Genomic DNA, 13,340 nt, shown 5'->3' with positions numbered 1-13,340 from the left:
AAAAATAGAGCAGGAATGAAAGAAAGAATGATGTGAAGTGTTATGGTTTTTTGTTTCTTTTTTTCTTCTGTTGGGAGTGTGGTGGTTGGGCATCTGCATGGCGCATAGGCCACTGGCTTCTCGAGTTCTCCAGCCAGCAGCGCCCAGTTGCCGTACAGAGTGGAGTGAGTCAGGCTGAGGAAACAGAGTAGATCACCCATTTCAGAGTATGTGGAGTCACTGTATTCTCATGGAATGTGGGAGTTGCAACTTGAAATGCGTTTATGCAGAGAAAGAAACTGAATTTATTTCCACTTTCTGGATAAAATGCTGTAGTAGCTGAAGAACATGGATTATGTTTATTTACAGTATCTCTTTGAGATACTTTGTTTTGATATTCCACTCTCTTCCACCCCATCTAGTTTCAGGTCATTTCAGGACAAACAGAACTATTTTTTTCTGGAGAAAGTTTTATGTTTCTGTCAAATGTGTATAGTGGTGATGTAGTTGTCAGAGGTTTTTGATAAATTCTCTTATGTCTGTTGCCTGCAGCAGGCAACTGCTTTGAGACCAAGTGCATGTCATGCTTTGGTATAAAATTGTGCTTGTGACTTACCTGACAGTGTACCTGTGAGAACAGTGTGATGTCTCTATACCTTTTTTAATCCATGTTATATTGATATTTTGATATATAGACAGAATCCCCAAACATGTTAATCATTAATTCTCAGACTACGGTATAGCAGTTGGAGAACATGCTGCTCTGGGAGCTATACTACTGCCTATACCATCTTTGAGTTGTACTACTAAAAGAGCTTGAAAATGGGGGCGGGTGGGTGTTGCTGCCTTTTGTTTTGGAGGAGCATTGTAAAGACACGTTACCCGTCATACAGCTATATTTTGAAATACAGTGCATGTGGATTCAACACAAGCCTATTTCTCTTGAAGGCAAACCCACCGCAAATCAGATGTTTGACAGTAATTTGCAGTGTTATGGGACAGCACATTGCATGGTGTCTGGGAGAACTCCAGCACATTTGTGCTTCTTTTTTTGCTGAGTTTGTGCTAGGAAGGGGGCTACTGACTTGCACAAGAAAAGTTGATAATGGAGGGTGTGAGTGGCTGCTTTTTTGCACTGCTTGGGTATGCTGTCAGGGAAATCCTGCCTTGATTATGAGGCAGGGATTGCGACCTCTAAGTTCTGAAGCGTATCCTTGATGAATTACTTTTTTTCTAATTTCCTCTTTCCTTGCATCACTATGTTGACTGAGCAGTTTGCAGACATCTATGAAAATAGAAAGGAGAAAACCTGGACTTCCTCACTGAGCAGCCCATACATTTCTCATGTCATTGAAAAGACAAGGAGGTAGAGTTTTGCTGTCTGTTTACCAAGTGGTTAATTAGTACTCTCTGCATCTTTTCTGTTTTTCCACCGTCTAAAGAAATAAATGAATTTTAGTGTTGGTCTCAGAAATGCTGTTTAAAACCCTAGGATAGTATCCTTGAGGATAGTATCTTTTTGATGTAGCATTGCTGTAATATGTGATTATTTTGTTTAGTGTGACTCAATTATTTTTTTTAATCAGTGTCGTTCAATATATATATCCTGTTAGCCTTTTCCTTGCTATGTGATTTTGCGTTCAGCTTTATAGTTATGCATTTTGTTTGCATGTTAGGCAATCTGCTTTTTATCCTTAGTATCTTTTGCATAATTTATTGTTCATTGATTTACTGTGTATTGGTCCTAAAAAATATCTCTTTTTGACCCTCCTCTCTGAAAATATCATCAAAAGAGGCTATTTGTGACTGAAGGCTTACCGCTTCATCATGCCGCATCATAAATGTGATAATGCAACTTAATTTCAAAATGCATGATTGCTGAATCTGCGAGTTTGTTGATAAAAGAGCAGAAGAGATGTGAGGGTTTTTAGTAGCAGGAATAATTAGGAAATGACAGTATGTTAGTAATGAAAGATGAAAAAATTAGGGACTATGCTACTGACAGTGTTGCAGACCTGGGAGAGGAAAGCAGAATGCTGTCCTTTTGAATTTCTTATATAGTATCTTTTTAGGGTTTCTAATTAATAGTGTGTCTCCCTTTACAACTTTGATTTTCGTTATCTGAATATTTTTGTGTTTGCAATATGCTGTTATTATATGATAGTAGATCTGAAAAAGTGACAGATGTTGGGTGTTTTAATTTAAATTCAAGACAGAATTTCCCACTGTGAGTTGAACATCAATACTTATATACTGAACCCCTAAAATGATGCATTACACATCTCAGTGACTGTCTTAAAGCAGTAACTGAAACAGGGGACTAAAAAGAGTCATAAATGTTGTAAAGTTAATGTTGAAAGTTTTACCAATCAACATAAATATTTGTAGAAAAGTATCCTTTTTTATTTGTATTTTAAAAATATGTGAATTTGACAAAGAACACCTGTTGTGTCCACGTGTATTATGTGGAACAGGAATAGTAACGGAGAATTTGCAAGTCTTTAATGGAAACAGAAAACAAAATTGGCTTTAGAAAAACAAGTTTAACGCTGCTGGAAATTAAAGCCAAGAATATGGCTTACCAGTGCACTTAGCCAACCTAGTGGATAACTGCTGCCAGACAGGAAGGAAGGACCTGCTTCCCAGATCCCGTGTTTCATGGCATGCTTCCAGCCTATCTAACCATTATTTGTGCTTGTCCGATTCTGCTGTGAACTGGTATAAGGAACTTAAGCTGGCAGAATGTTAACAGTAGAAAAGAGAAGAAAAATATTGATTCTTTTTCTGCCAGTTTAGGTGTACAATTTCAAAGGATCCTGTTCTGATTGGTGTCTTTCAGGATTTTGTCTTTAATGCTGTGCCAATTGAAAATATAACAGTATGGGTGAATATCGCTAGTTATTTTCGTGTTTTGAAATCCATAGAAAAATAATGTCTTAGTCCTTAAGTGCTTTCTTTTTTAAAAAAATAGGTGCATTCTTAAACTTTTAACTTGGTACTAAATATTATCAAGTATTTTTAAATTTAAAGGTAGGAAATAGTTATCTTGTTATTCAAATGTAACGAAAATTTTGGAGAACTTTTCATTCTTAATATAGCACAGCTGAAATCTTTTGAAAGGTTGTTTTTTGGGTTTTTGTTTGTTTGTTTTACTTCTGGTTTTTTTTTTTAATTTTTGGTGGCAAAAGGTTGATTTATTGAGAAACTTTGTCACATATTTTTCCTTACATGAGAAACTCTGAAGCTTCTTCAGCATGTTGGTTTTGATCTTGGTAGAGACTTGGTGGATTTGTGTCTAAAATTGTGTGCATATAGGGAGTGTTAAATAAACCTTAGACCTATCTGTATAACTGAAGTGTTCACTAAATTTTACTCTTTTGATCAGACTTTAAGTTAATGAAATAACCTTCCTGGTTATGACTCAAATTTTCCTCTGTTCTGCAGATGGATGCTGCTTTGAGTAAGGTTTTTCATAACTTGTCATACTTTTACTTCATCGTTGATACGGTTGCAGAAGTACAAAGCTTTTCAATACATATCAGATTATAATAGGTATGTTTATTTAGAGAAGTTGTCTTACTCACTGACTCATGAAGACTAGTAAAATAGCAATATCCATTTAAAAGTCTGTTAATTGAACTGTTGAGGTGAATATATACCTTCAATAAACTTTATTCCTTTATGTTACAAAATTCTCATTTGTTCTTTAGAAGTTATTATTAAAGCTGTTAATACAACTGCTTTTGCAATTTTAGAAGTGCTAGAATAAAATGAACAAAATGGATGAAATGAAAAAGTAAGAATTAGGTATACTGTTGGAGGTTTTCAAGCCCTGAGTGGACAAAGCCCCAACCTACCTGGTCTGATTTCAGTTTTGACCTTCTTTTGAATAGGTGGTTGGACAAGTAGACCTCTTGCAACCCCTTTCAGCTTGGATTAGTCTATAATACTGTGACATTAACACATAAGAATTGAATAGATTTCTTAATACAGTCAATCTCTAATGCAGCTCAGGCTACTTCTATTTAGAAACAGCAGATTTGCCAAGAACAAATTACTTTCTGTAGAATTTTTCCTTAATCTATCCAGAATACTAAGTGTAATTTTTTTTTAGAATATGACACACAGCATTCACGTATGTGGATCCATATGTATGCAATCTATAAACCCTCTGACTTTGCAAATGCAGCCTATACATAGGAACAATCAGTAATCTAACTGAAAATGCTAGAACCTTTGTGGTAACGTACTTACTTTGAAAGGTTTTCTTGAAACCTGTCATTTCTGTCAAGACAGAGGCTCCTATTTTATGTTTGCACTCATATTTTTGACTGAGTGTTTGTAAGAAAAACATTCAACTTTCTAAGTTATTGTCAATTTGAAAGTAATAGAGCTGCCAGGTTTTGTGCAGGTCTGCGTGACAACTTTGTATAAAATACTTGATGAGTTTGCATAGTTGCCAGTAACTTTCATATAATAATTTCCACCGAATTAAAGAAAAAATACAGTTAATTTTCTGTTGGTGGAAATGTTTTGACTTGGCAAGTTTAGAAAATCAAAACTTACTTTATCTATAGACAGCAGCTGGACAAGCTTTCTACAGGCTCTTTGCTCGCAGCATGGCTCAGCCTTGAGGAAGGGAGGCAAAGGACTGCTTCTACAGTTAATGCAGCTTGCTGATTCTCTACTGAGTTTCCCAATTAGTGCAGAATGAGCACTGAATTTATAATGATACCATTCTCACAACATACCCCATCAAATATCTTTCAGTTGGAGTTTTAATCTAAACGAGTAGAAGTAGATTTTTAGCTGGTGGCTTTGTAGTTTGTAAAATCCTGTATCTAATGGATGAAGTCTTGAAATACGCAGTTTCTGAAATAAATGGTTACGCGAAAGGCTTTACCAAGTTCCTAAGTTTACTTCTAATGTTAGAGAATAGAGCTTTTGAGACTTTCTTCCCCTGAACGTACATTGCGTGGTTATTTGTTTTATCTATGAGTCAACAGTTTGTGAACTGGATCTTTAGAAGCTGCAGTACAAAACTTCGGTGTTGTGTTGTAGAGGTTGGTTCATTTTGCCCCTGTAAGCCACTCATTTGAAGGAGCATGCAGCTGATCATGTGCTAGCAGGTTACAGAGGTATTTCTGAGATAGCAGTGGGAAGTGAACATCACAATTTATGGATTTTTTTCTAGTTCTTTGAAAGGGAAGATCACTTGCCATTTAAAACAGTAGTTACAAACAAAATAACAAGCTCTTTGCCTGTGGGGCTTTTTTTTTTTTTTTTTTCTTTTCTATTCCTCTTCTGACTCAGTGAGTCAAAGAGAGATTTAGCTCCTAATAGAAGCTGTTGTTCCAACTCAGTGAAGCGTAAGATTCGTACAAAATATGGCTATAGCTTGTGGAAATATTAATAAAGATCTGTGGGAAAGATGAAGCATGACTTGTAGCCTCTTGGTGCTTGATCATGTTATAACTTTCCTGAGTGCAAAGAATATTTTCAGAGGGATTTTTTTTTTCAGTTAAACAGTAATGAGAAAACTGTCTCTTTCATTTGAAGTTTTTAATCAGTTCCAATTATTTTAATCTCATAGATAGAATAAGCAGGAACTTTGAAGCAAAATAATTTGGTGGACAAAATTATTATATTTACTTTCTCATTGTTATTGTGGTCAGACTTGTGAATACAATGCCTATTGAAAATAATTCATTATAGATGAGCTAACAGCTTACAGTGTGTGGTGGGTATTGCACAGTATTATTAGAAAATATTCTGTCTCTGAAAGAAGCTATGGTACCTTATGGTATCACTGCATTAGGAAAATCTTATTTTTCAGGGAAATTGACAAATCTTCTCTTTCATTTATATTTATAAGATCTGAATTAAGAGTACTAAATAAGAATTGTTTGAGGGACTGTATTCTACTTTTGCTTTGTACTGACCTTTTTATATTGTTCAAGCTTGCTCTTTTTCCTCTGTACAGAAGTCTATCATTAATTTTCCTAGATAGACAGAACAATGTGTTGGCATGCTTCATGGGATTTTCCCAGGTAGTGGAGTATGTATATAATATATTGACAGACATGTTTACCTTGTTAATTCACTTTTTTTTTTTATTTTTAAAATTAAATTCCTGTTTGTATCACTCTGAATTGCATTTCAAATTCTGTCATTGAATTTCAGCCATCTGTCTAGATAACTTCATAAATATAATGTTCTGTATTATTTCTTATTGGTAAGGATGTGTTGATTCAAACACCTACAAACTTGCATCAGTATTGATAAAATTGCACTAGTACTTTGTCTTTTGCAAAATAATAGCATTAATATACAAAATGCATTTTAAAATGCAAGTCTGTTTTGTTTGTCATAATTCTGGGGTTGTGATTAGGTAAATGTGGAAAATCAGAACAACTTTTTTGAAGGTTATTATTCTATATGTAACTGTCATAAGGTATAAACCTGTCAATCATTGTGATTAAGAAAATTAAGCTTTCGGGGGGTTCTGTACCTTTCTGGATTTAAGGTAAAAAACATGCATTTGATGAGCACTGTTACAAAAAAAAATGAAATCTTTTTGCGATTGTGTTGTATTCATATTGTTCTAAGACAATTCCTGGTGTAATCTTATTTCTCCTGTTCAGTTACACCACCAATAACTTTGAACCATAAAGTAAAAGCAAGTCTGTCTTTTCCAAGAGCAATTTAAGTCATTGAAGTGTAACTATAGGTCTTTCATGTTTCCATTTATATCTGCCTAGAGGAAAAGCTCAATAGTTGATATTAGCCAAGCTGCCTTACTTATTGTCACTCATATAAGCCTCTGTGTACAGACTTTATTCTGCAAAACAATTTAAAGTGTAGAGATCGCTAAGTACTTTGTTGCTTAATTATATTTTTTTTTGACCCTCTGACTTACAAGTTCCCTCTGTGAGAATTTGACTGTAACAGATGCTGCTCAAATTGGGATGAGAAGGAAAGGAGGAATGGCTTTGGCACAGACGCCTCACTATTTTAAATACAAATGAGGAAAAGATATATGCCCATTCATGATGCGGCTTATAGTCTGGGTCAGATTCAACCCACAGGATATTTTCATCTTTCTTTTCCCCTGATAAGAAGAGAAATTGAGATTGAGACAGGTAAGCCTGAATGTCATCACACTTGGCCACAGCCTTACAGCTGTTCCAAGAGGGAAGAGGGAATGAAGACAGAAGTTTACTGAAGCAATTGGGGTGTGCTGTTGCTGGTTGGGAGAGCAGCAAATATAGGGAGTAGGTGGTGGATATCACTGTCCGTGAACGTGCAAGTGTCCATGCATGGCAGTGGCTATTTATTGTGGACTCTGTGTGGATATATAAGATATATAAGATGGCTCTTTCACTGTTGCTTGAATGATTTTGGTGAACTTAGTGTTTAGGTAGAACACTGTGTATATTTTTTTGTTCTTCTGACATACAAAACAGTCTGAAGGTTTCCTGGTTTAACTGGGCTTTTGCATACTTTCTCCACTTTCAAAATTTCAATGGAACGTGCAAATGGTAATGCATGTAATGCTATCTGAAACAGAGGCACAGGAGATGAATACTATTGTATCACGGTGCGCTGTAGCACTGAGCAATAGTGAGTAGATGTAGTTCAATACTGTTAAAAGGCATAAGTTTTTCTCCTTACCTGAGTGATAGCGTTTTAAAGGTTATATTTGAGTTGACTTCTAGAATTTGTTTCAGCTTGTATCATTTGTTATTTGAGGATGAGGCAGGAGGGAAGTTACTTTATTTCATCACACACAGGACAGATGTTTGATCTGCACTGATTGAGACTCATTTTCAGTAAGGTTATAATGACAATGGTCGCAGCCTATAGTCTAGCTGAATAAGCAGCTGGGAGGAAAGTAATGGAGATTTCTGTTTATGTGTTTCTGAGATTGTTACTTTAGATGGTAGCTTTTTCATGTGAGATGGTAGAAGCAAATTATTTTCTGAAACTTCACTGATCAGAGATTTTAAGTGTATTTGATAATTTTAATGGTACAAATGCATCTAAGTTGTTTGAATGTTGGATATTCAAATGTGATTATTTGCAGTTTTGTCTTGTAGGACAACAGTGCATCATGTAAATTTTCTGTTAAATATTTATTGGAAATGTAAGCAGGTTTGTATTTGAAGTTTACTTGTTGCAACAGTAAACCTCAGGACCCAACTTGGGGAACTAGGCTACACAACTGCTTTGCCTTTCAGTGGACATTTGTGTAAGAGCCATGAAACAGACCTCACTGCCACTTCTGGTTATTTTAAATATATTTTCAGAACTAAGGAGTAGTAATGCTCCACTGTCCACAGACTGCTACTTCCTACTTTTTTGGTTTGTGTCAGTCTTCTTTTTATGATTATGTACTTGCATATAAATATAGTATTTGGCAAGGGCTTTTTAAAAACTTAAATAATTGCTCTTCACATTTATTTTAGGGTGACATTTGGTTTAAGCTGTCAAAGCCAAGGTCCTCATTAAAGCCAGTGTCTGATGGCAAGCTGTAAGGGTGTTTTGGCTTATGGATATGTAATGACTTCCTGAAAGGTAGCTTGCTTTTACAATTATTTTATACTGAATGGAGATGGCTTTAAGCTTCACAGCAGTGTAGATAAACTTGAATTTCACTGCCCTGGTCGTGAAGAATGTACTTATTGTTGGGACAGTGAAATTTCATCTTATGGCAGCAGCACACCGTGGTTTGTGAAAGGAGAGATGGAGTAAATGAGAGAAGAGAAGAGCACAGCTGTCAGCAGGAATTTTTGGGAGCAGACGACGTGGTGGGAATCTCTTCTTTTTTGACTCCCTTACTCCTCCTCTTCAGGTTTAGACCTCTGCAGAAAGTATCTTGTACAGAACTTTTCTGCTTGCACTCAGTTCTCCTCTTGCCTGTTGACTGCACCTTCCTCCAGGAAGCAAATCCTTCTGTCTGTGAATCAGTAGTCATTCTAGCTGAACCCCAGGCTCTGGGAGAGAACTCTGTTGATACAGGTGATTCAAGGGAGGGGAGAGTTTTCCATGGCTCTTGAGCACTTGTGGCAGATGCCTATTTTACTTGCATCTTAAGTTGACTCGGCAATGAGTTTTCGTTTTGACCCTAGAACTTTTAAGAGTCTGGGCTAGCAGATTGACTGCCAGTAGCTTATTTAATTTTACCATGTGTATTTCAGTAAAATGTCTTTATGAAGGAAATTAATCTGATTAATTATTCCATATGACTTGAGTTAAGGCCCTGCGGTTGGTTATAGTGGAAATTCTTACATAGATCACCCTTTCCAGATGTTTTTCTGCAGTATTTGTTATGTTATCTTTTCCCCATTGTGCTCTTCAAACATCAGTTCTTTCAGTTATCATGTGTATCACTGCAACACTTGAAAAGAGTGTGATTAAATTCTTAGTTGTGCTCCCTACACGTTGCTCTCAGTTTTAGGAAGGAAGCTGTTCATTATGGTCTTCCAGAATAGGAGGGAAACCAGTGGAACTTGCATCAGTGTCAATGCTTGACCCTTGTAAGAACTGAAGTTTCACTAGGTGCTTTTAATTATGCTATTGATGAATTACTTACAGCTCAGGAAGATGGTATTGCTTGATCTAAAATTTTGATTGGGATCCAGGCTGATTTGTCTTTCTCAGTTTTCTGTATTTGGCGTCATTTGTATGAATGACTGTTTAAATACAGAACAAAATGCTGTTGAGTTGTAATGGCTTAACTGTCCATTTAAATGTCATAGGTAGAGGAGGATGATGGTGCTGAATCACGAGAGCAAGAAGAGAAGGAAGAACTGAAAAGCTATTCAAGAAGAAAGATTTTTTCCAACTGGAGCCGCTATGAAGATACAGAAAAAGAGGGACAGAGTGAACACGAGGAATCACAGAGAGGAACAGACTTCAGTGTTTTGCTTAGCTCAGCAGGTAAGCATTTTCTACTCTATAGGTAGTTCTAGTTTTGCATTTTGAAACACTACTATTTTTCTGACTGTTGTTCTTGATGATGAAACAGGACCCTAGAATACCATTCCTATCTGCCTCACTAAGTCCACCACTGATGTATTTAGGAGTGTTCAAAGTCTCTGTGGGAGGAGCCTTATAGTGTACAGGCTGCACGAAGCCATGGCACGTGGGGAGTAAAAGAGGGGTGCTGCATTTATAGCCTTCTCATGAAACTATGTATGGGTCTGAGTGTGCGCAGCATCCATTTACTTTGAGCCTATTCTTGCTGACAATTAATTTCTTACTGAGCTTGGTCATTGCATTGCTTTCCAGAAAAAAAAAGTTGCTAGTATGACTAAACACAACAAAGCAGTGAAGCAGCTGCTTGCTGTTGGTTGTTTTGATAGGGATTTGTAATCAGCACTGTACAGATGTGTGCATGAATAGCAAGAGTTATTCTTGTTGAAAATAAAGATCAGTTGTTTTCCCTTCTTTAAAGGAGATAAAAGAAGGAGGGGGTGGAGGGACAGATTGTACTAGATCTTATTTTTTTTTAGCTACACAGGAATAATATGGGCAGTTGCACAAAAAACAGTTACCTAAAATTATTTTAGGAACTCTTGATATGCCATTGTGTTGGAATCCCATTCAGTAAAAGGCTGCAAACAATGTATTATGGGGCTTTTTGAGCAACTTGGAAGCTCTGAAATCTCTCAAATCTAAATAATTGGATTTTTCAGCCACAGCTTAGAGTTAAGTTAGAAATTATCTACGGTAAAGAAACAAAGACCAGAGCTTGCTTTCTCTGTGCCAGAATCAATTTCTGAAGTTCAGTTTTGCATGACCATTGCAGAATTGGGCCTTTATGTCAATGACGAGCTGGAGTGCATGGAGCTCCACCTGGGGATGGATGAGGACCTGACCAAGAGTTTACAGGTCACGATTAAAGGGAAGGCAGGGACCAATGACATTATTGTGAGAGTCTGCTACAGGCCACCTGACCAGGAAGACTGGGTGGATGAGGCTCTCTACAGGGGCCTCTCTGTCACAAGCCCTGGTCCTCATGGGGGACTTCAACCACCCTGATATCTGTTGGAGGGATAACACAGCAGGGCATGAGCAATCCAAAAGGTTCTTGTATTGGATGGATGATGACTTCCTTCTCCAGGTGACAGAGGAGCCAACGAGGAAAGGTACTATGCTGGACCCTGTTTTCACCAACAAGGAAGGGCTAGTGGGAAATGTGAGCTCAGGGGCAGCCTTGGCTGCAGTGACCATGAGGTGGTTCAAGATCCTTAGGGCAGTGAGGAGAGCACACAGCAAGCTCTCTACCCTGGTCTTCAGGAGAGCAGATTTTGGCCTCTTCAGGGATCTGCTTGGCAGAGTACCATGAGATAAAGTCCTGGAGGGAAGAGGAGCCCAGGAAAGCTAGTTAATGTTCAAGGATCACCGCCTCCACGCTCAGGAGCGATGCATCCCAACAAAGAGGAAGTCAGGCAAAAATGCCAACAGGTCACCATGGATGAAAAAGAAGCTCCGGACCAACTGAAGAAGAAAAAGGAAGCCTACAGAGGATGGAACCAAGGACAGGTAGCCTGAGAGGAATAATACAGAGAGATTGTCCAAGCAGCCAAGGATCAGGTTAGGAAAGCTAAAGCCCTGACAGAATTAAATCTAGCCAGGGATGTCAAGGACAACAAGCAAAGCTTCTTTATGTACGTTGGGAACAAGAGGAAGACTAGGGAAAATGTGGACCCTCTACAGAAGGAAATGGGAGACCTGGCTAGGGATATGGAGAAGGCTAAGGTGCTCAATGACATTTTTGCCTCAGCCTTCACCAGCAAGGGCTCTAGGCACATTTCTCAAGTTGCAGAAGGCAAGGGCAGGGAGAATGAAGAGCTGCCCACTGTAGGAGATAATCAGATTTGAGACTATCTAAAGAACCTGAAGGTGCACAAGTCCATGGGACCTGATGAGATACATCCATGGGTCCTGAGGGAACTGGCAGATGAAGTTACCAAGATACTGTCCATCATATTTGAGAAGTCATGGCAGTCCAGTGAAGTGCCCACTGACTGGAAAAGTGGAAATATAACCCCCATTTTTAAAAAGGGAAAAAAGGAAGACCTGGGGAACTACAGGCTACGCAGTCTCACCTCTGTGCCTGGCAAGTTCATGGAGCAGATTCTCCTGGAAACCATGCTAAGGCATATGGAAAATAAGGAGGTGATTGATGACAGCCAACACTGCTTCAATAAGGGCAAATTGTGCCTGACTAATTTGGTGGCCTTCTGTGATGCGGTTACAGCATTGGTGGACAAAGGATGAGTAACTGATGTCATCTACCTGGACTTGTGCAAAGCATTTGGTGCTGTCCCACGTGACATCCTTCTCTCTAAACTGGAGAGACATGAATTTGATGGATGGACCACTTGGTGGATAAGGAATTGGCTGGATGGCCGCACTCAGAGAGTGGTGGTCAATGGCTCAATGTCCAAGTGGAAACTGGTGACGATTTGCATTCCTTATGCATCAGTATTGGGACCGGTGCTGTTTAACATCTTTGTCAGTGCATGGGCAGTGGGATAGACTACTCCATCAGCAGGTTTGCCAATGACACCAAGCTATGTGGTGTAGTCTACATGCTGGATTGGAGGGAGGCCATCAAGAGGGACCTTGACAGGCTGGAGAGGTGAGCTCATGCAAACCTTATGAAGTTCAACAAGGCCAAGTTCAACATGGGTCGGGGCAATCCCAAGCACAGATACAGGCTAGATGGGGAATGGATTGCAAGCAGCCTTGAGGAGGACTTGGGGATGTTGGTTGATGAGAAGCTCAACATGAGCCAACAACATGTGGTTACAGCCCAGAAAGCCAACCGCCACCTGGGCTGCATCGAAAGAAGTGTGGCCAGCAGGTCAAGGGAGGTGATTCTCCCCCTCTGTTCTGCTCTCGTGAGACCCCACCTGCAGTACTGTGTCCAGCTCTGGAGCCCCCAACATAAGAAGGACGTGGTCCTGTTGGAGTGAGTCCAGAGGAGGGCCACGAAGATGATGAGAAGGCTGGAGCACCTCTCCTATGAAGACAGGCTGAGAGAGTTGGGTTTGTTCAGCCTGCAGACGAGAAGGCCTCAGGGAGACCTTGCAGCCTTTCAGTACATAAAGGGGGCCTACAAGAAAGATGGAGAGGGACTTCTGGCAGCTGCATGTAGTGACAGGACAAGGGGTAATGGTTTTAAACTGGAAGAGGGTAGATTCAGATTAGATATAAGGAAGAAATTCTTTACTATGAGGATGGTGAGGCATTGGAACAGGTTGCCTAGAGAAGTTGTGGATGCCCCATCCCTGGAAGTGTTCAAGGCTAGGTTGGATTGGGCTTTGAGCGACCTGGTCTAATGGAAG

At 38.8% G+C, this 13,340-nt stretch overlaps 1 protein-coding gene across 1 annotated transcript in view; it reads left to right on the top strand.

The window, feature by feature from the left end:
* AVEN (apoptosis and caspase activation inhibitor) overlaps window positions 1–13,340 on the top strand; it is a 107,575-nt gene that overhangs the window by 9,632 nt on the left and 84,603 nt on the right. The window contains exon 2 of the mRNA XM_086750199.1: window positions 9,741–9,921. Coding sequence (XP_086606325.1) covers window positions 9,741–9,921 — 181 coding nt within the window. The remainder of the gene's footprint in view (window positions 1–9,740; window positions 9,922–13,340) is intronic.

The sequence above is a fragment of the Chlamydotis macqueenii genome, chromosome 5 (genome assembly GCF_036417535.1).
Source record: "Chlamydotis macqueenii isolate bChlMac1 chromosome 5, bChlMac1.mat, whole genome shotgun sequence".
Lineage (NCBI taxonomy): Eukaryota > Metazoa > Chordata > Aves > Otidiformes > Otididae > Chlamydotis > Chlamydotis macqueenii.
The sequence above is the reverse complement of the archived record's forward strand: the minus strand, read 5'-3'. Positions and strand labels throughout refer to the sequence as shown.